The sequence below is a fragment of the Echiichthys vipera genome, assembly GCF_963691815.1.
Source record: "Echiichthys vipera genome assembly, chromosome: 21".
Lineage (NCBI taxonomy): Eukaryota > Metazoa > Chordata > Actinopteri > Perciformes > Trachinidae > Echiichthys > Echiichthys vipera.
The window spans coordinates 19,224,711-19,248,319 of NC_139846.1; the positions used below are offsets into that span (position 1 = coordinate 19,224,711).

General features: G+C 39.9%; 1 protein-coding gene across 4 annotated transcripts in view; it reads left to right on the top strand.

Annotated features, from left to right (window-relative positions):
- The window catches only part of col11a1a (collagen, type XI, alpha 1a), an 84,947-nt gene that overhangs the window by 32,529 nt on the left and 28,809 nt on the right, over nt 1-23,609 (top strand). For all 4 annotated transcript variants that reach the window (XM_083936091.1, XM_083936089.1, XM_083936092.1 and 1 more), the window contains 25 exons: nt 57-110; nt 214-267; nt 1,231-1,284; nt 1,442-1,495; nt 2,594-2,647; nt 3,086-3,130; nt 3,343-3,396; nt 3,494-3,538; nt 4,350-4,403; nt 5,631-5,675; nt 6,104-6,157; nt 7,589-7,633; nt 7,847-7,900; nt 7,995-8,039; nt 9,774-9,827; nt 9,935-10,042; nt 10,154-10,207; nt 12,641-12,694; nt 13,695-13,739; nt 13,922-13,975; nt 14,144-14,188; nt 16,713-16,766; nt 17,394-17,447; nt 21,296-21,349; nt 21,704-21,811. In XM_083936091.1, the coding sequence (XP_083792217.1) occupies nt 57-110; nt 214-267; nt 1,231-1,284; nt 1,442-1,495; nt 2,594-2,647; nt 3,086-3,130; nt 3,343-3,396; nt 3,494-3,538; nt 4,350-4,403; nt 5,631-5,675; nt 6,104-6,157; nt 7,589-7,633; nt 7,847-7,900; nt 7,995-8,039; nt 9,774-9,827; nt 9,935-10,042; nt 10,154-10,207; nt 12,641-12,694; nt 13,695-13,739; nt 13,922-13,975; nt 14,144-14,188; nt 16,713-16,766; nt 17,394-17,447; nt 21,296-21,349; nt 21,704-21,811 (1,395 nt within the window). The remainder of the gene's footprint in view (nt 1-56; nt 111-213; nt 268-1,230; nt 1,285-1,441; nt 1,496-2,593; nt 2,648-3,085; nt 3,131-3,342; nt 3,397-3,493; nt 3,539-4,349; nt 4,404-5,630; nt 5,676-6,103; nt 6,158-7,588; nt 7,634-7,846; nt 7,901-7,994; nt 8,040-9,773; nt 9,828-9,934; nt 10,043-10,153; nt 10,208-12,640; nt 12,695-13,694; nt 13,740-13,921; nt 13,976-14,143; nt 14,189-16,712; nt 16,767-17,393; nt 17,448-21,295; nt 21,350-21,703; nt 21,812-23,609) is intronic.

Below are 23,609 nucleotides of genomic sequence, written 5' to 3' on the forward strand. Positions count from 1 at the left end.
GAAAGTGAATGTGTCACAGTTTGAAAAGTATGTTTGTTTATCTTCACCTTCTTCAGGGTCTACCTGGTGGTGCTGGACTGAAAGGTGAAAGTGGAGACCATGGTCCTCAGGTGAGTATGAAGTGATACGAATGATCCTAATAATACAGATGTGATCAAAAGCCACTTCCCAGGTAGTCCTTTGTCACTGAGTGATCCCTATGTGTCTGTACAGGGTCCACGTGGCATTCAAGGACCTGCAGGACAACCTGGCAAAGCTGGCAAGAGGGTGAGTGAACTCAATGACCCGGTCCACTCCCTGTGCTGTGTGTGTGCTCACATGTCTCTGTGTTTGTTGCTGTGTGGTTGTGTGTATTTGTGGTCACTGCTCAAACGCTGAGAGGCTTATTTCCAATCTAACAAACAATTGCTTGATATGCGCTTAAAGGCCTGCTCTGCCTTCAATCCATGGATCAATGGCCAGGCAGTAAATCTGTCTGAAAATGCCAAAATGGGAAAACTGGCTATGGATGTGGGACAATTGGTGCAGTTACTGTGCAGGGCCTAATTGATTACTGATAAACATAAACCAATCATTGGCAAATTAGTAATACAGGCTTGATGTGTGGGTCATTTGTGAGCCATTAGCTGATTTTAATGTCATAAAATGTGAGTGTTTCCTACTCATCTAATGCTGTGTTTGACTTAAATATTAAAGCAACCAGGGGAAGAGGTGATTGTTTCCAAGGATTGCACAAACATCACTGCAACAGAAACTCTGAGTAGTATGAGAATAAAAAATATATTCCAGATTGTTGTTTTTTGCATCTACTGTATGGTATTATTTTCAATATTAATTACAATGTTGTTTACTGGCAGCAGGCTTTATAGATGATTGCCAGTCTTCCTTAGTTTCCCCTTTTGGTTGTTTCATTGATTATTTTTCAGTATTGCTGTTTAATATTTTGTCAGCCAATTTTTTGTGTTAGTCAGTACTATTTTTGCTGCCAACACTGAGTCTACTGACTCAGTTTGACTGATTCAAAAAATGTTTAGAATAATTAATTTATCTCCTTATTGGTAAGATTTGAGCACTATAACAAAACAAAGGACTTCTAAATCTCTTAATCATACAAGGAGTTTCCTGAATTTCAAGGGTCCTGTTTTACAACATAAGTCATCTTACTAACAGACAACTTTATTATGCAAGTCTTTATTTATATATTTTAAGTGTAAATTTTTTGTTTCTCAGGGCCGTTCCGGGGCTGACGGTGGCCGTGGAATGCCCGGAGAGTCAGGCTCTAAGGTACCATATGCCATGACAAAACTTCTCATCTGACTAAGCACAAATAAAAACAATATATTATATCTTATAAAGCATTGCTGCGAGCATACTGCCGCCCATGAGGACTTTGATGTGTGGTAATGTTGTGTGATCTGGTGACATCCTCTGCTCCATAAAGGGTGACAGAGGCTTTGATGGACTTCCTGGACTGCCTGGTGAAAAGGGACACAGGGTGAGTGCAGTTTGGTCGTTGTCACCAGTTCAGTTTGTCAAACTCATGAGTCAAAATATAAATAGTTTAATCTTCTTAAAAACAGTGTTTTACAGTAGTCCTTTACTGTTGCAGTGAACATGTTAAGTAACTCGGTGTGATGAGTGAATAACAGCAATGTCACGGGGGGAATATTTGAATAAGAGGTTATAATTTTTTTATCCACTAATGCACCTAGTGTATCATTAAGAATGTGTTGCACTGAAGCCAGGTAGACATATTTGACGTTTGTAGATTGAGTCACTGTTCATAAAGTAGACATGGAAACAGAAATCGCTTCATTGTGGAGGGCGAGAAAATATAAATCCAAATGTGTCATTTTATTGTAGACTGCATGAGCCTGATGAACTCTACTGGTAACTCGGAAATGTCACATTTGTCTCTCACCCCAGTTTAATGACCCCTCTTTAGGTCCGTACAGTTTAGATGCCCCTCTACATCAGATTTACAACATAATAATGTACTGAAAACAACTTAATAATGGCAAAACAAAAAGGTTTTAAAGTAACCAAGGCTGAGGCGTCCTTACCACAGTGGCCCGCATTTGAGTCCGACCCACTCTCACCCCTTTCCCTTCTGTCACTATATAAATAAATCTAAAAATGTTTTAAACCCCCCAACATTTCCATATGAATAGAACTGCATGATCTATGTGTATGGAAAACCATATAATAAGAGTTTTGAAATGAAAACAGCGTAACGGGCAGAGTGATGCAGAAAATGTCCATATTCTAAAAAAGCTGAAAGAGGGGTGCCCTGGTAGCTCACCTGGTAGAGCATGCAGTGGACCAAGCCCTTTGCTGCGGGTCATCCCATCTTTCTTTCTCTGTATCCAAGCTATCACTATTCAATAAAGCACACATACCGAAAAAAATATCTTTCAGAAAAAAAGACTAGCTGAAAGAAAAAAGCATCACATGTATAAAAAGCCCAGAGCTGATTGGTTCCAGTTTATTTTGGAACCAAAAATGAAACCGTTTTGCCAGGTCAGTTCATAACATGATGAATTCTGTCTCTCTTTCTCTTCTCTCTCATGTTCTTTCTCTCTCTTTATCTCAGGGGGAGCTGGGGCCAATGGGACCCACAGGTGCCCCAGGAGAGGATGGACAGAGAGTACGTACTTCCTCTTTAATGATGACTATGAATGTATTTGAATTGTGCTCAACTGAGGTGAACCAGTGACATCAGCTGTGGTCCACCAGCCCAGCCCTCAGGCAGTGACAGCTGGGCGTATCAACTGGGAAGGAGGAGGGTTTGTGTTTAACCTTTCCTCCCCATGAAACTAACTACACCACTCAACCCTCCACCTACACCCCCAGGCGGTCACTACATTCAAAAGTGTTTAGTTAGGTTGAGATTAAGCCCTGGATAAAACAGGCTTTTGAGAGCTGATGATTGTAGGCGGCGATAGATATCTACTGTTTCAATACAAGTATATTAATATTTACTTCAGATTGCATTTGAAGAATTTACAGAACATGAAACGTCGAACCTCTCCAGTCAAGACCAACTGAATACACATCTCTGACTCGTGTCTTTTTCTTCCCTCAGGGCGAGGATGGAGAGATCGGGCCCCGAGGATTACCCGGCGAGAGTGTAAGGCTTGTCTGCTGTTGGTTTTGTTTCCCAAACATATGGATTCCAACATGTTGCAACTAGATAATCTTGAAGCTTGCTTTCCAAGTGATCTCTGGTGGTGGATCTGTCTCTGACCAAAGTATCCACCAGAGGACAAGATTGCCCTACTGAAAATGATGCAGCAGTGTTTTGAGCATAGAATATAAGTCATTGCTTCTCCTTCTTTATAGGGTCCCCGAGGTTTACTGGGACCCCGTGGTTCTCCAGGACCCCCTGGATCTCCGGTATGTACCATTACCTTTACCATCCTGTCTCCGATATCCTTTTCTTTATGACCCAAATTGATATTAGGTACACATGAGTCTTTTCTGATCTCTGCAGGGTGTTGCTGGAGTTGACGGACCTCCAGGTTCCAAAGGAAACATGGTATGAACACAACTCACCCTTACTAAACTGACTAAAACGTTGCTATACCAGCTCCTCAGGCTGCAGGGTTTGAGGAGGTCGTCCGAGCACACACACTATAAGTTTGCGCTGTCTGGGTTAGGCTATTAAAATCCCTTTCGAATGTACACAGCTGGAGATAAAAGGTCATTGCTATGCCTCAGAGGGCCCTAGAATGAGAGCCGTCTTTTAAAAGGATATTCATATAAGCACCATCTAATAACAGGCAGGTTTTAAATGAACAACAGCTAATGGATAAAATGCGGATTTACAAGAACCTGCAGATGCACCCTCAAGCCCTTGAGTGCATTTAACGGTTCTCGTCATGGATGCGATGTATATTTTGTTATCACATCCTGACACAATAGAATACTCCACTTAGCTAAGAGATAGTCTTATGGGCGATAGCATCTGATGCTATCCCCGTTCTGTTATATTCACTACCAGGCTTTTTCTTAACATCTATCTGTCTGGTTGTACCTGTCCAACAACCTTTAAACATTATGTACACATCACCATATACAATATTAAACACAAATGTTGTCATTTGATTTATTCTTTTTGATTCAGTTAGTTTACAGTCTGTGACTTCCACAAATTAAAAGTCCACTTGGCACTGCAACCCATTGCAATAAAGCATGTTAACGTGCCATAGTTATTAATGTTGTTGACAGGCAGAATGTTTGATGCTCACCAGCTGATTGTTGACAGTGACAATAATATGTGTAACTCAAGTAGCAGAGGATTACTCGAGGGCTAGTATTTTGTTTTGAAAGCCTCCATCTTTTTTCAGGGACCACAAGGAGAACCAGGCCCACCCGGACAGCAGGGAATCCCCGGGACACAGGTGAACCAATCAATAATGCACCATGACACCTCCGACAAAGGCAAAGGCATGATGTGTGGATGCATGCATCATGATGTCATGTGTTAGTACAGTGAAGTGGCCACAGACACACTTGTTTCAGGCCTCTTTGCTGAATATAACTCCTCACACATATTTACTTTGGATTCACTGTTGACAGTTTGTGAGCTTACAGATGCTTTTGATTAATTTCATTAAATCCACAGATGAACATGCCTCCTCACAGCATGGCGTGATGTTGTTTATCCTTCGAGGTGTGAAAGACAATGTTGTAATTGAGGCATCACATTAGACGTTGACTTGTCAAAAGAGATTGTCGTCTCACACACACACACACACACCCACACACCCACAAAAACACAGACACACACTCCCCACACACATTTTTCTGAAATATTTTTCAGGGGTTTATCTTGGGAAGGGGAATGTTTCGAGGTTGATCCAGTTGAAAGCATCTTATTCATGTAGGTGGAATTCCTGCAAAGCTGCCACACCTGTTGGAGCAAGCTTCAGTGCCTCAAATTACCCCTGCGACACACACACACACACACACACACACACACACACACACACACACACACACACACACACACAACCACACAATGGTACACATCAGGTAGCCACCTAGGAACACATTGAAATACATGCACAAATATTGAAGTAATTTTAGTGTATGCAGTACCACAAGCATGCTAGATGCTAATATGCCGACATACCCCCCTCTTTACAAAAATATGTGAAAACTTACCGATGCACACAAACACACCCACACACACACACACACATACACACACACACACACACACACACACACACACACACACACTCAAACACACACACACACACATACACATACATACACACAAACACACACACACACATACACATACATACACACAAAACACACACACACACCCACATACACACACAGGAAAGTACGAGCTTAACAATCCGTCACTAGCTCAGCTATTTAGAATTCCAAAAACTCAGTTTAACCAGCTTGTATGCGTGTGTATGCGCGTGTGTGTGTGTGTGTGTGTGTGTGTATGCATATGCCTGCGTGTGTGATCGTGTGTGTGTGTGTGTGTGTGTGTGTGTGTGTGTGTGTGTGTGTACGTGCGCTTGTGTGTTAGTGTGTGGTTGAGAGAGAGCATGCTTGTTGTTGCTATAGCAACAGACTTTTATTCTTTGTGTCTCTGTCTGTCATAGGGTCTTCCTGGTCCTCAAGGCCCTATTGGACCACCTGGTGAAAAAGTATGTAACCTTTTTTTTGTTTTGTTATTTTTCTGTGGAGGAGTAGATTCAAAACTGAAGCCCAATAATAACAACATACATTTTAATATCAACAGTCAAACTATGTAATTGTACTGGTTTAAACAAGATGCTTTCTAGTTAGCTATATTAAACAAAATCCCACCGAACATCTTGTCATTTTGTATTTTAACATCAAGTTTCTTGCTTTTTGCTTAAACTGAACATGTGTAGTGAAACTCATATGATTAGCCATGATTAATCAGGGACAGTCTGCACTCTTCATTTGAATTTACAAAGGAAAGGTCATAAAATATTTTGTTCGGCGTGTTGGATCCGGCACTGCGGCCTGGGTAATAGATTTCCCAGGCTAGTTAATACAGTAACCTCTGATCTGTAACCTTGTATGTCTTTGTCTTTTCCCCACACAGGGACCTCAGGGCAGGTCGGGCTTGTCTGGATTACCTGGAGCTGATGGGCCTCCTGTGCGTGCTCTTATCACCTTAATACGTACATACAATATATCAGTCTTGTACACACACACAAAGAATTATGACACCACTTTACTCCAAAAACATCCTCCCAAACCTCGGACACTGGGGTGATGGATGTTGAGGTGGTAACATTCTGAGTAATTCTCAAGTATGCTTGAATATCGCCCTTATTAAACCAGATTTGATGGCCTGTAATATCCTCATCAAACGATACACAATATATGGGCATGTGATGCAGGTCAGGTAGATGTCATTTTTGCCAGCCCCATGGTTTCCAAGCATATTCAGCATACAAGTTGCTGAACACCCCAGCGTGTCGATGAAGAGCTTTGTGTAACATGTTATCAGTAAACAGGCATGTTTATAAACAAAAAATAACGTTCATTATATTAATTTATAGTTTATATTCAGTTTAAAGATCTTGATTTAACTACCAATCCCAATCTAAAAACGAAAATATTTGTAGCAAGACAACGCTAAGCAAACTGCATTTTGCGATAAACTGTGTGTAGATTGCGGAGACACTGTTTTGATGAGGTTTCTTGTGAAACACTGCAGAACTGTGCCTATGAATCTCTCCAGGCAAAGGCACATAATACATGTGCCTTTGATTTTGTTATTCTAGACCTGTAGTAGATCATGTCATTCTTCCCTCTTTGCCCTCGCTAGGAGAGGTGTGTAAGTTCAAGAGGCGGGCAGCTCCTAGTTGCCCTCAGGCCCCAGAGCCTGGAGATTTACAGCCTTCTGCCTCGACCTCACACTTCAAATTGAAAGTGCCAGGTGTTCAGAGCTACATTTCCCCACATGTGTGTATGTGAAGGTGTGTATCGGGCTGTTTTCATGGGCATGTCTACCTGCCCCATCACCCTGACATCAGCCGTGGCCACCACACTAGTGGCTGCTAGGTAACACACAGAACCGCTCGTGCTGCAGAAAAAAACAACATTGAGTGCAAACTGACATGTCCTTCACATAGAGGATCAGGGGAACAAAACCTGTGTTGTTGATGTGAATCAGACAAAATACACAAGTATTTGACCGCGTTTTATATGGATTCAACTCTGCTCAGCATTGGTTTGAATTTCAGGCATCTTAGGTTTCATCCAGGTTACTCTGTGTGAGTTTTAACAATGAAGCTCTTTAGATGCATGGTAAACAAGACAAGGGGGCTTCGAGCAGTTAGGCCGCTCTTATCAGGGATTTTGGACTCCAGGAAAACAAGCCATTAGCATCATATAATCAGGATAATTTTAACGCCATGCATGTCCTGTTTATAAAAAGGTTCCAACATCATAAATAGTCACATCAACTAGCTGAATAACACATTTGTTCACACCATTCACTTTGTCAAGTGTGTTTTTTAAAAACAACATTGTAACAACAGCTTTTAACCACTTTGTAACTGCTTTTTATTTTTTACAGGGTCATCCTGGTAAGGAAGGCCCAGCTGGAGAGAAAGGCGCCCTGGTAGGTGTATTTAAGAGGGATATTTAAGAAATGTATTTATTTGCATGTGTTTGTGCTGCAGTGTAAAGACTACCAATGTGTTTTAAACTCATTTTAAACGTACCCCCAGATGAGTGCTCGGCATTAACATTTTTATTTATCTTTGGATCAAGAAACATATTTTCAGGCTTCTGCATTCACTATGGTAACCAAGCACTGTTTTCTACTCTCCAGGGTCCATCAGGTCCACAGGGTCCTATTGGTTATCCTGGCCCACGTGGTGTCAAGGTATGGTTTCAGTATGATCATGTGAGCATTTGATTAGGTTTCTCTTTTCTCTGTCTTTCGTGTGTTTCATTAATTTCTCTGTCCTGTCCAATAGGGTGCTGATGGCGTCCGTGGTCTCAAAGGGGGAAAGGGAGAGAAGGTATACACTTTTTAAAATGCTCAGTTGTTTCCACATCATTTATGAATTTACCACCCAGGATATAGCCACTGAGCAGCAAAAAAGGTTACGCATCATACGGTGTATGTTAATGTGATCACACAACCAATTGTCGAGAAAGAATTCTAGAGTTTTGTCAACAAAGACTAAGTAAATATTCTGACCCACGACCACACAATTTCAAATGCTTTACTAAAATGTGCTCTCGCCAATCTACAATATCATAGCGATCCAACTAAGATCTCCATGTTGTGTTGAAAGTGCTGTTTATAAAGTACTTTGACAAGTTGAATCAGCAGGCTAAAGTTTCAACACGCCCTCTATCAGAGTGTTTGCCTAAACTTCACTCACTTTGTGATGAAGGGGAAGACAGCAACATAAAGTTGGGAACAGCCTGTAAATATATTCATGTCACAGATATTCTGTCTGTTACGGTGGCTGTCTACCCTCCATCTGCCCTCCCAACTTTGTTTTGGCTCTTTTGAGCTGGAGTGGACGGCTGCTGCAGCCTGACAGCACCATGTAGAGGTCAGCTGATGGCCATCTTCAGTAGAGACTTTCATGGAACGACCCTCAATCAGTTATTGAATGTAAAGCTGTCATGCCGGAGGCTTTTGGTTGTTAAAAAACACTGCAATCCATCTCAAGCACTTTTGAAGTGTGTGACTGTGTGTGTCACCACGCAGAATTTAAACGAAGCTGCCTTTTAATATGCATGACATTAATTTAAGATCAATACAGTTATACTGCTGTCTAAAATCCACGGTCGGACTGAGGAGTGGTATTCTCACCATAATGACAGGCATTCAAATTAGTTTTGAGTTTGTTTTTTTTTTAATCATTGAATTATTAATACTGTAGCAAGCAATTCAAAAGCCTATCCTTGAGGAGAAAGGGTTTGTTATGAATAAAGGATATACCTCAGGTGCATGTGTGTGTGTGTGTGTGTGTGTGTGTGTGTGTGTGTGTGTGCGTGCGTGCGTGCGTGCGTGCGTGCGTGCGTGCGTGCGTGCGTGCGTGCGTGCGTGTGAGTGTGTGTGTGTGTGTGTGTGTGTGTTTGTGTTCTCTGTGTTGTCATGCACAGTGCTGCATAATGCATCAGATAAGGTTGGAAACATGGGCAGGTGACAGACTAGAAAGAGAAGGTGTCAAGGAAAAAACAGAGGTCTGTCTCAAGTGAATAGCATCCTTCAGCATCCTTTTGGTTATGTTTTTCTGAGACAGTTTCGGTTCAGTAACAATACTCACAAAATTAATATTTGGTTTCACTGTACTGCATTCAAAGTGTTGCTAAATAATGTTGGGAAAAAGGTTGTATCTGAGCAGTGGATATACATGAATCTATTTCATGAATATATCCCAAATGCCTCAAATGAGTTGGTGCAGATGCTAAACGTAGAGCATACAGTATGCCTTGTAATTAAAGCCCAGCTCAGCAGCTTAACACGGTGCCTTTCATATGCTGTTCCACTGTGTGGCCAGCAGATAGCAGCATCCATCCTGAAATCCATCGAGTGAAAAGGAGCAGGCTGGATTTTGAACAGATGTTCATTAAGTAAAAAATGTCAGGGGACCTAATAAGTTCCCCAGTAAAACAAAGGAAAATATCCATCAAAGTCTCCTAGTGGGAAATAAACAAATGCCCTGAATAACAAAATAATGAAATAACCGAACAATTACCTTCGAATACAATAACTTCTTTTTGTGTCATTTAAGGGTGAAGATGGTTTCCCAGGTTTCAAGGGAGACATGGGAATCAAAGGAGACCGGGTGAGGAGCATCCTCTGGCATACAAATAACTTCCTACATGTCCAGTCAGATCAGTCTTCTTTACATGGAGGCAAACATAATTGTGATCTTCTGCGTGTGTGTTATAGGGTGAGCTTGGCATGCTGGGGTCCCGTGGAGAGGATGGTCCGGAGGGTCCCAAAGGACGAGCGGGCCCCGGCGGAGAGTCAGGTCCCCTTGGTCCTGCTGGAGAAAAGGTAATAGGGCTCAATGACTTATGATGATGAAAAGTTGCTAAAAGAATTATATGTTTTGTTAAGTAACGTTATATCGCTGGGCTGATGACTTTTGCTGTTAATGTCTCTCAGGGTAAACTGGGCGTTCCAGGATTGCCAGGTTATCCAGGAAGACAAGGACCTAAGGTAACTTAAGGGGTGTTTTATTAAATGCTCTGTTATGTTTAGTGCTCGTGATTTGTGCAGTACATGTTGCAGCTTTGTTGAAGTGACAGCTCTGGAAGTGAAGCATGCCTGATATTATTTCTAAGGATAGCCCCTGAAGAAGTGCCACTTTCTAGAGTTTGTACAGTGAGTAGTAACTAATGTCTTTATTTATGGGTGATACATCACTTTTTGCTTCACATCTCTTGTGTTGCCAGGCTGTAAAAAAAAACACCCTTTGGCTGGTGTTAATCCTCCCACAGCTGACACTTGTTTTGTCTTTTTAGATCTTTAATTTATCAGAAAGGCCAATTGACTGTGAGACAACTTGCCTTCTGGAAAGGTGCTGCAGAGCATTTTGAGCCACATGCATTTATTATTCCAGCATATTAACATTTGTTAATGGCAGACTTAATGGCTTATTAGAAATTGAGAAACCAGTGAGCATTATCAATATGTCTTATCATTGTTACCCAATAGAAAAGCATAGACAACAGTCAAAGGGCTCTTTCACAACCTGACAACCCCAAAACTAAATCTGAGTGATTCCTTATAACTGATCTGGTATCCTTTAGTAATTATCCATTAGCCATTCGTAAAATCATCACTTATTACGTATTATTAATATAGGGTATTGTCTCAGAAAAAAGTGCAAGATTGATTTTTAATATAAATAACTGACAGTTCTTATTTGCACAATTACAAAGGCACATTTTTGTAAACTGATACAATTCTCATTCTGCAGCAGTTTGCTCTAGTGTTTCTTGAAATTAAGACATGCCCCATAACCACTGATTCTCCTCAACACACAAACTCTGTTAATCCTTTTAGCTGCGATTGAGTTCTTCGCTGTAAAACAATGCAGATTTCCTGTCAAGTCTGCCATTGTGGCACACACTGTAAAATGTGGTTTAGAGGCTGACAGTGGTTCACGGTTTTGGAAATCATGCGGATCATACCAATGTCTTACAAGTTATTTTGGTGATTCATTGATGTAAAAAAAAAACTACGCATCACCTCGGTTTGCTTATTTTAAAATGTGACAGTCTTTACTTCTATGAAAGTGTTCAGCAGAGTTTACCAGAGCAAAGAGCAAACTATTGATCATTTAGATCCTTGCAACAGCTGCACGCAGACGTGAAATTATGCATTCGTTATAGGCGCTGTATCATGTAAGATTATTTCATAAACTCATTCACCTTGCACTTGCTTATTCCTCACGTCATTACACCGGCTTTCCACCATCCACTCATGGTTAGGTTACCTATATGTATCATGATCCTACAGAAGCAGCTCCTGTAAGAGTCTGTATAAGTGAACATGAGCAGGTGTTGAGATGTGGTGCCAGCTTGGATTCTGATGAAGCAGTGCCAAAGGCATGTCTAAGGACGGCCCATGGGACTTAGTAACCACAGTATATGGTTTGTTATTATCAGAATACTGCAAAGAGAAGTGTGTTTGTGCTTGTGTGTTTTTATACTGATGCTCAGACTCTGATGTCTGAGGTTGTCAGACCAGTAACATCCCCCAGAGTGCGTATTACAGTAAGGAGCAAAAGTGGAACATTTGTGATTTTAAATGTATAAACTTTTGAGGTTTCTGTGAGAGCTTTTGTATGTCTGAAAATGACTCACAATCTCAAAACATGACACAATTGAAGATTGACAGTGCCAAATTTTATAGAGACAATAGCTCACAAGACATAATCGAACAGTAGGGAATGTGGAAATCTTACATGGTTTGTCATTGATTTAAATTTTTATTGAATGTCCCCAATGCGGCATGTGGTGAGGTGCTGCAGAATGGGTAAGCTGCTTTTAATCCCCTGTTCACAGAGTTTGACTAAAGAAAAAATCATGTCACCTTGCCTTGTGTTCACAGGGTTTTACGCTAAGCCTTTTGTTTCAAAGTCCTCCTCTCTTTGTGTGTGTGTGTTTGAGTGTGTTCCCCACATAATCATATAAGTGTAGAGCATTCGCCTCAGAAACTTCCTCTATTCTACCAGCTTGATAAACATTTTAGAGAAACCAGAGTCGGGGAAGTTTGTGAATTTGATATATTCTCTTGGGAAGGAGGGAAATGTTAGGATATCTCTATTTAAAACTTTGACTTCACAACAGTTTGGAGGATGTGTTTTACAGTTTACACATGTTTATTGTAATATATGGTGGTTTTCAACCCAACTGAAGTAGAGACAATTTTGAGAATATCAGGAAGGAACAACAGTCTTATATGTCAAAGGTCATGCTAAATTCATGGAATTTCATACAAATGCCCTGGTGTATGACTTTATGAAGATGCTATGTAACAGTAGTGCAGATAAATACAGGATGAGCTCTCATTATCATTCATGTCCTGACCCATCCATTATCTCTCATGTGTTCCCCCCTTGATATCTCCCGCTTCTATTGACAGGGCTCGAGTGGTTTCCCTGGCTTCCCTGGAGCCAACGGCGAGAAAGGAGCCAGGGTAAGAAAACAAACGCTCACTGAATACACAGCACACACTGTGCCTGTTTGTGTACGAAAATCACCACGCCATCATATCCGAGCACAAAAAAAAAATTGATTGCTATTATAAAGGCATCTGTATGGTGACTTGGCAGAAAAAAACAACGGCAGCAGAATCAATGCTGGGGAGAGAACAAAAGACGCGGAAACAATTGTGCTTTCATTGAGCCCCTTTCCCCATTTTTAGTCTTGAAAAAAACATGTTGCTCTCACATAATGTTGAGAATTGCTGAGAAATAGTTCACAGTGCAGGTTTTACTTTAAACAGTTAACTTTATAATATAGCTAAAATATCCCTGGCTTATCTTGATTCACCTTAATACAACTATTGATTCATGAAGTTAGTGATAGAAGAATATATTTTAAATCAATGGATAAAGTGGTGTTAGGAAATTAGCTATTGCCTTAGTTGAGTACATCAGAACCATTTAATGGACACTTAGAAGTACATTATCTCACTCATGCAAAGGCTAGAAGCCAAAATTAAACACTCAATGCTTTTTTCATAAAATATTATTTTGTCCAAAAAGCTATTCCCAGCTGTTGTCGAATTATTTCCCCTACATTTGTTGGCGGTTGGTTTCCTCTGCTTTAGTGGACATTTGGTGCTGAAACAGTAACCTGCTGTTTCCTTGTTCTCTAATATCTAACAAACATATTAGTGGCCATAGCCCAAGATTACATATTTTCATATTATCAATATTATATTTGACTAATGGAGATAAGACTTGACTCGACGCACTGAAACATCAGATAAATGTTATTTTACCCAAGTACTCTTTTAGTTATCTGTAACATGAAAACAACTTCTGTGGCTGTTTGTCATCGTCAAAGTGATTTAACTCTTTTATATAGGGCCGATGTTGAGGCTGTCAGAATTGGATTCATGTGGAATAAGGGCACATAGGAAGTACAGTATGTGTGAGTGCCTCAAATGTATTTCCTTTGTCATCTAACAGGGCATTGCAGGCAAATCTGGTCCAAGAGGTCAAAGAGGTCCAACCGTATGTATTTATCACTCCACTCCATGATTAATGAAACAAATTAAATGGTTTCAAATCATCTTGTATTGAACTGAATTATGTGAACAGTTTAAGGATGTCATCATCAGATTAGACTGCTGTAACTTGTACATAGTCATATTATTACCACGCTTCTGTTTGACTGAGTATTTCTCTCTCTGCAGGGTCCTCGTGGGGGTCGAGGAGCCAGAGGTCCGACGGGAAAACCTGGTCCCAAGGTACACCAGCTATATCAACCACAACAAAACATTACCCTCTCGCTGATTTGACACAGATTTCTGAACAATTCTGCCTTCCTCTGCTCCCATCGAGCCTCATGCCAAATATGTGTAGTGTCAAAACACACCTCAGCGTTCACTGACGATGATTTGTTGATGTTTTTGCAGGGCACAGCAGGCAACGATGGCCCTCCAGGCGGGCCTGGTGAGAGAGTAAGTCTATTATACTGTCTAAAGCCATTCAGTAAGAAAGACATGCACATCCCTAGTTCCCAGTGGGAATGAAAGAAATAACGATAGATCTGCACACCAACAAGATAGTGTTAGAAGGAATGATGTAAAGTAGTGACGTTTCGAGTGTCCGGCTCTTCCACAGATTTCTCCTTCTCCGTTTTCTAGAAAGACAAGAAGATAAGCAAGGGTTAACTGGACAGAATTAAGAAGCAATAGATTCAGAGTTATTCAAAAACAATGACTTTAATTAACTCTCATTTCATTTGGGTTTGTGATTCTTTGTTCTATGAAGTATTCTTTACCCCAAAAGAAATAAATAGGTTTAGTGGTTTCAGCAACCTTTGCAACAAACTGTACACATACTGCCATGTAGAAAAGTTGATGTTTTGCTTGCATGCCATGTTCTTGTTCCTACCTTTATCTTAAAGACAGAATTATCTCTGTTTTTTAAACCCTTAGCTTTGCCAGGTTGGTTCTCAGAGTTGTAAATGAGTACATTTCTCATTTTGCAGTGTCACTGATGCTCCAACAAAAAAAAGAAAAGAAAAGAAAATTGTCCAAATCCGGATTGATAGGAATTTCTATTGAGCAATGAATGAGTTGGCTAACTCGGTAGAACAGTTGATGTCATTGGGGTTTTGCTTGCATGCCATATTCTTGTTCCTACCTTTATCTAACAGACAGAATTATCTCTATTTTTTAAACCCTTAGCTTTGCCAGGTTGGTTCTTGGAGTTGTAAATGAGTACACTTCTCATTTTGCAGTGTCACTGAGGCTCCGACAAAAAAGAAAAGAAAAGAAAATTGCCCAAATCCGGATTGATAGGAATTTCTATTGAGCAATGAATGCATTGGCTAACTCGGTAGCAAAATAACAATCTCTGGTGTTGATTCACATTGAAAGCCTTCCAGCAGTGCCACCTTATTTAATGCCTTCCATTAAATTTTGTTAGATTTCCAGTAGTGTTTTAGTGCTTTTTTATTTTGTTGTGTAACAAAGAAAATGTGAAATATTGATTGGAATCCAGTGAATTCCAAAGAAAGTGTCAAGCAAGAAAAGCAGCTGCAGCAAATGCTCAGTTTGCATTGACATTTTTCTAAGAAATGGACTTTTTACAACTGTGACAAAGCATGATGAGGGCAAGGAAAGCGATCTCTGTTAGATGAAAGCAAAAATAAGAATGTAGTGGGTCTCAGTAACTGTGTAAAGGCATCTCTTGCTCTCCATGTGAACTACACAACCAGGTACAGTAAAAAAAACAGTTACATTCGGTATTTCCAATGCCTCACTAGCATAATTAAATAAAGGTTAAGCTTCATTAAGTCCATTGGTTTCACTAATGCTCAACTGTTAAGCTTTAGGTCAGTTTGTGGGTTCGTTACAATCAACCTGAATCAACTGGATTTTTGAGTTTTGAATTTGGGCATCAGGGGTTAAAGCAAGTTTAAATAAACTTTGGAAACAGAAGTTGATATACAGCTTTTGTCTTTTGCCATACATGATTCTATGAAGGTGGACTTTATTCTGAGAGATTCACAGTTGTCAAACCCCAGCAGTATAAACTGAAATGTTGTGAACTCTGTCCACACTGCTCTGCAGCAGCAGTTCATGTTTCTATGAAGAAAAAATATTTCAAAAACTGAGATAGCTCCAAAACACGATATACTAATAATTTGGTTACGCATACTAATACTAACTCAACGATATACTGTAAAGTAGCTTTCCAAAAACATATTTTCACCTCATCAACAAACATTTCCCTCTAACAAACTTCAATAACAACTGTTGAATATGAACATCCGTCAGTTATGTTGTGGATGTGACTTCTTTTCCCTCCCTCCCTGTTTATGTGCTAATGTAGATCCCATTTCCCTCTCTTCATTCGTCTCATTTTTCACTTGCATGAACACATTACCAGTGAACTCCAGCAATCAGAGACATCGCTGTTACGCTTAGAATTGTGGGTAGTACTTCTCCGTAACATTGTGTGACAAGCTGTTTTTCTTAAAACAAGGTTGATATGATAGTGACTTGTGGCTCATAGCTCATGGTAAGTCTGCCTTTCATGGTGTAGATATAAGGCATATGCTAATAATCAAAACCCTGGTACAGGAAAGAAACACACTGTTGATCTATTGTCTAGCTCATAAAATTACTACCTTTTCCCTACCTTTTCATTTAATCACAAATCACCACAATTACATTCTAAAATGAAGCCAAGTCAGAAATCTAAATTATGACTGATAAAAGAGTGTGACCAAAAGTGTGCCCCTCCAATGTGCTCACTACTGACCTGGTGCACAATGACTCCCCTGACAGCAATGATTTTAATAATTTTTTATACTGAAAACCTTAAATGTACTTTTTCAAGCTGATCTGGAAATAGTCATATGGCCACGTTATATCGTTCCAACTTTTAAACATGTTCTGGTTATTTTTTGTTCTGTTTTACCTTTTGCACAATACTTTAAGCCCTCTCATGACTGTTGTTTGTCCACTGCAGGGACCTCAAGGACCTCAGGGGCCAGTGGGCTTCTCTGGACCAAAGGGCCCCCCTGTAAGTATTTCTCCTTTCTGAACACTTGATAGTCCAATCTACTGTACGGTAAAACCGACAGTAAGGATGATGTGCATTGTCTACAGCCTTACTTCCTCTCATCTTTCCACTGTCTCAGTGGCTAAGTAGCCTAATTTGCAAACATCATAAGTCGGAATTGATTCAATTTGAGGAGTTCACGGGGTGCAGGAACACATAGAAATATCCCTAATCCTGTGCATGGTTTATTAGTCTAACTGTTACTGAAGCAGAACCCATTTTCTAACTCCCCAGTCTAGGCAGGAGACAAGTGGTAATTTCCACCTATCGATTCAGGTTACATTCATAGCTGTCTCTTAGCCCTCAGCCAGTCATGTTCTTCCATTGAGCTAAAAAAAGAGAACCTGTTATTTTTTCATTAGTGTTCCTGGAGTCTAACTATAACTGTGCCAGTCTGATAATGATGTCTGTAACGTATACTGTGCCTACAAAGCATTTGCACAATATTGCAATGATAAAATCTCATTGCTTGGAATTTATTCAACTTTTTTTTACAGCAATAAAGCCAATATCATAATGCCATTACCCACTTTGGTACGAATGTACATGGTTACCCACTAAGTGTGTATCTTGATTCCTACCTAACAGGGACCCCCTGGAAAGGACGGACTGCCCGGACACCCTGGTCAGCGAGGAGAGACGGTGAGTCCTAAAGATGCAATATCCTGTTTGAGCTTTCAATCGCCTGCATGACTCCCATCAGGCTCAGCTTCTAACTTCCTGATGAATGTAGTGACAGCAGACCTTACATTGAGCTGGAAACTCAATATATAATTTCTCACTGTTTATATGACAGATTTGTCATATTTCCACTGAGCGAATACAACTCATAACTTTTTGAGTTTTTCTGAAATGCTTGAATCAAGAATCTCCTCTCAGTACTCAGTCTAATCTTGTTCTAATCCCAAAAAAAATGAGTTTTGAAAAACGTAGGTTAGAGTTGCCAACAAGACCTTTTTAGCTTGCATCCTTCAAATTGCCTTTCGATTGCAGGACAGATTTGATCCTCCCAATCAGAGAGCTGCACTTCAATTGAATCTCCCTACTCTTCCTCCTCCACATTTTATCTCTATTGCTCTTGTATGTAGGGGTTTATAATCAGTGATACAACATCTCAGTGGAATGCCAAAGAGGCAGACATGTCTCTTACAGCAAATCTGTAAAGACAAAGCCCTTGTGTGTCTCGTCTCTATTTGCGCACACACACACACATATATACACATATGCGCATACATGCACACATATACACGCACACACAAACACACACACACACACACTGCATTTTGTCTGTGTAAATCCAGACGGATCAGACTCCTATCTCAAAGAGTTGGACAAGAGTGAGCTGAGGCATCATCCTTTTCTAATGCAGCTTCTATCGTGTTATTACTTAAGGATGCTGAACTTAGATTGTCCAGTTGCAGCAAGTTGTCTTTTGCCTGTTTTAAAATAATTGAGCAATTATACTGTAACTGAGAATAAAACAAAACATGCAGACATAGCATTTGTTGCAGCAGCATGGAACAGTGGCTCATGTGTTGTTGTTTTTTCAAAATGAAGTTACATAAATATGTGCTGAAGATCTCTGATGCATATATGGCATATCCCCCGGGACATACGATTTATCTGACAATAAACACAAACAAAGCAAAGTTTGACTTGATCACATCTATTTGCAATTCCCTGCTCCCAACTTCGATTCCTCTGTACTTGGTATGCGTCAGTGCACCTTGGTTTGACGAGGCTCAGAAGGCAATACATTCTACTAAAAGCTTGAAAGATCATCACCTCTATCATTAAAGCTTCCCCTTTCTGCGTGCTTCTTTCCTATAGATAACGTAATACACCACACATGATTGCTTCCCTGCCTTTGCTGCCATTCAAGCAACGATAGTCTTCATTAAGGTGTTTATGGCTGTAGATTTATGCGCTGATGAACATGCTCCACAAGCATCCAGTATGAGGATAGATCACAGCAATAAAGATGCTCAAAGGCGCCCATTCCCAGCAATGCAAGTTCCTTCTGAGGAAGTGCAAATAAAGATTTGAGTTGGTGTCTCTGAAACAGGGCCGATTCTCTAACAGCATGGCCTGAGGGTTTCCGTTGAATAATACATCACCATAAATCACAACATGGTAATCAATACAGTAGGCCTGGAGTCACAAGTCAGCCAGGATTGGACTTCTAAGAGCTAAGATTTGAAAACTTTGGTTGTGGGATAATACGTTACAAATGTGTTATAAAATGCAATACCTCAATGAAATTTGATTATGTATGGAGTTTGTTGACTGAGGGATTTAAAGATCAAATGGAAATCAGTAGAAAAGTCAGAGTCAAAATGGAAATCACTGTCCACCGAAAACCCCTTTGAGTTTGTCTCCATTAGTTTAAAAAGATATGTTAAAGATACCATTCTTTGTCTCCACACTACTGCTGTATTCACTCACTTAATGGCTGCCTTCTAAACATCACTGGGTTAATATCTGGGGAGTATTGAGTAGGTGGAAGAAGACTGAAGCCAATGCAGATTGGATTGTTCCTCTCCCAGCAGACAGAAACTCATCTGACTTATACTGCAGTGTTGGAGTCGATGCTTGAGATGTTGAACAACTTCTGTCTTTTTTTGGCTTGTCCTGTTCTGCTGTTTGAATCTGCCTAAGTTTCTTTATGGAATACTGCGATGCAAATCAATCATGGGCTGTGAATGTCAACTTTTGCTACCAAATGCATGGCATAGTTGCTTGATTTTGTGCAGGCAACAGAAAAATACAGCAATGGCCGATTTGAATAGCTGAAAAAGTAGTTGTTCATTTGAAAAATTAAAGCTGAATACTGTTGTTAACACACTGTCGGAATAGCATCGGCTCATGAAGTTGTGGCTAATGTGATGCTGGTGGACGCCTCGTTACAAATTCAGCAGACAGGTGTCTTGCTAGCAGACTAAAGTCAAGCCACTATATTCACCAGTGTTAGCTCTGGTTTGGCAAATCAACCATCAGCAAAACATTAAGGGAACCTCTTTGCTGTCAGATGCTCTACTTAATTAACCAGCTACGTATTTGCTTTGGCTCTTTATTGGTTGGTGCTGCGTAGGTAGTATACATTTACAATGATGTTAATGTTATTATTATAATATTATAAACAATAAAATTGAATGTATAATTTACTTAGATTGATAGATTGGCACTACGAAGGGTTAGGGTTTACACAATATCACATAATATCAATGACACAGTAATATTCAAATAAACAACGATTGCTTATGGATAATTCAAAGCCTATGATAACTTGGCTTCAAATTAGGTATTTTCAAGCATTTCAATATAACATTTAATATTCATGACAAAACAGGCGACAGTCAATGTTGAAGAAAAACAAGAGATTAGGAGATTAATTTAAAAAAGAAATGCTACTTTTCTTCGGGACTGTCAAGGTGGTTTGATCAAATAACCAAGCAAACAACTCCATAATTGTCATCACATTTGGATTCAAATATTAGCAAGTTTGTGTGTATGGACTTTTCTGACATCACTTTATCCAACGTATCCCCATCCCCCTCCAACCAGTGACAACGAAAAAGAAATACAGGAATGTGTCATGTCAAGATAACCCGAACTGTTTGTTTTTGTGTTCATATAGGAACCCATCACTCTTAATAAGAGTAACTCACCGTTAGCATCCTATTATACATTTATGTCTTCTATTTGGTATGCTCCTTAAAGAATTATCTGCTTCTTGACATTGTCAATGTCATGTCAAGTGCCCTTCGTCTGCTTTGCGTCCCTCTGTTGCCTGTCTGCACCATGAATCTTAATTACAATGGTCCAACTCTGAGGTCATGTGATACTTCATCTAGTGGTGATGTGATAGGAAAGACCGAAGAGATAGATACTGCATTAATGGCTCTAACATTTCTGGCATGGTATTAGTATTAAAAGAATAAAGTTAAGGGTCGATTGGGATGTTTTTTACCTTCAAAAACATTCATAAACAAGTTCCTGCTCCTGTCGGTTTTTCTCAGCATATGTCTATTGAAATGGAGCCAGAATGCAAATGATCCATCAGGGTAAAATATTGTACCATTGTCTATGGTTTGTACATACACGTCCTGATAGTCTGGTTTGATTCTACCCTTTGTTGCATGTCTCTCTGAGTCAGTAAAGACTAAAAGCTATGAAATCGTATCATATTATCTCAATATCTACTTAAGGGAGAGATCAATATGGTATAAAATACACCAAAAGAATGTGCATTTTACTACAAAAAGCCAGCATTGTAATGCAATAGAATATATCCTTGATTGTGAATATAACCTAAAAGCCCTTTGTTCCTCCATCAAGGTAATACCAAGCCAAACTCTAAAGCCATTCTTATCAGCTGAAGTAAATTCAAGTGGAATCTCAGTTTCTTTACTTGGGTTTCAATGATAAGCTGTGTTTTTTGCATTGGTTTTGTAAACTGTATAAATAAGGCTCTGTAATGTTTTCTTCAGGGTTTCCAAGGAAAAACTGGTCCACCAGGTCCAGGAGGTGTTGTTGGGCCCCAGGTAAGATAAATGTATTATTTAAGGAATAAATGTTATAAAGTAATTAGATAAAATAGATTAAAGAATACATTTTTGTATGGAAAATGGCATTACAGGCGGTTAGCTGGCTATAACAGCTATTCTAGGCAACGCTAAAACTTTAAATGTATGTAGCTATGAAGTGAGCAATGTGTGGTATTGTGGACCACCATCCTCAAAGATTAGTATCTTGTTAGAAAAAGAAATACTCCATGCATGCCCCTTAGCTAAAGCTGGTACATCTCCCTGTTCATAGCAGCTCTCATTTTGGAAATCGACAGCCATATTGTATCATTGCAATGTTGAACTAAAAGTAACTGTGTGATGGCATTTTAGGGACCAACTGGAGAGACTGGTCCTGTCGGTGAGAGAGGCCACCCTGGACCCCCCGGCCCACCCGGAGAGCAGGGGCTTCCAGGTGCTGCTGGCAAGGAGGGAGCAAAGGTATGTGTTCAGTATAATACACTGAAGGGGAGAGAAGTATTCAAATAAATGCTCATTTGTTTTTTCTGTAGTAGCATAAAATGCTATAAATTACCCCATTGGCCCTCTGCTCTTCTACGGTGGGTAACAGATACGCATAGTAATTTGTTCAAAAGAGTGGGATCAGATTTTCTTTTGGGCTTTATTAGATTTGTGTTAGTCATACCAAAGAGAGGAAGTCAGGAAGATTGATAGAGAGATCAACAGTATGGAGGTGAGCTGCAAATTGAACTTATGCAGTTGCAATTATTGTACATGATTTGATTTTGCAGATCAAGCCAGCTGCATTCACAAGCAGTTATGTTTCTAGAGGGCATGCAAAGCTCAGTAGACTACTGGATTGCTTAAATAAAACTGAAAAAATGCAGAAATAAATCCATAGCAAAAAAGTCTCACTATCACTCTCTGTGTTACACTGGCCTCTGGCAAGTGACTGCTGAAGATACAGCAGCTAAGATTTGGGGCTACAATCCGTCCCTGGCCAGCAATTGAGTGCCCATTAGGAACAGACAGTAGCCATTTTGTAGAGGTATGGGCTGCTCCAAACCAAACCCCTGACTCCCAGGACCACTCAGCCTCCTCTGCTTCCCATCCCCTCTCTCACACACCCATGTCTTCTGCTTTCATTTTCTTCCTGTCTTCGCCAAGCAGACAGTTTAATCAAGTCCATTGGCTAACTCCGAAACCTTCACCACTCACAGCCCCACATTCCACCCCACTCCGCTCAGCCCTGCGCATCAGTATGCCAGGGACACTTCGTGGAGGTCTTGGCAGCAGAGCCCAAATCCTCTTATACCTCTCAAGCCCACTCTTCTGAGCCTCACTGTTTACAGATAAAGTCAGCCTGCCAATACAAAAGAAAAGCAAACAAAGCCAGAAGTAACTTTTTCTGGAGTCAAATGTCATTGTTTCAGAGATGGGGTTTAAAAAATCAACCAGGAAGTAAACTTGCTCTGCAATTATTGGTACTAACTGTGAAAGTTACTTCAGTGTCTGAGCCAAGGTTACACAGAAGACATATCCTTAGACAGCCTATACTAATGGCATCTACTGCAAACATAATACTCCTACCCATAATGCACATTTTTAATTCATCATCACGACTGTTGAATGAATACAGTGTGAAATGCATTTATTTTTCATATTCTTCCTTCCATTCAAATATTTATTTGGAATTTAAATATTCCTTTAAATTCATACTTGCTATCTTTTTTACGACCATGTTATAAATATTGCATGGTAACAAATATTGTGCACTTTAAAAATGATTTGTCCCATCCTGTAATGAACTTGATCATTATATTTTATATGTGTGTATATATATATATATATATGGTTATGCAGCCTTTTCAACACACACGTTGTTTTCAAATTACATTGTTGTGAAAAGCATGAGTTGAGACTTAATATATTGACTGTGTGGTGTCTGTGATGAATCCACAGAAAACGTACATACTTCATTAAGATGGATGTCAGCTACAAAACAAGTCTATTTCTGTCTTCAAAGCCATTAGTAAACAAGATTCCTATGTTGAATAAAAGAATAAGAAAGTTATCTAAAATAGTAAACTTCCAAAGACCCTTTTAGACACTGTGTGAGGAGAGGGGTTTAACTGAAACTTGGATTTAGTTGCTACAGTAATTCTGTGTAATTTTAATCGTGACACACTGTATATGGATCAACGATTGCAATCTCCTCTGTGAGCCTCCTGATAAGAAAGGGTCAAAGGCTGAGCACTTGTTCAGTGATCATACACCA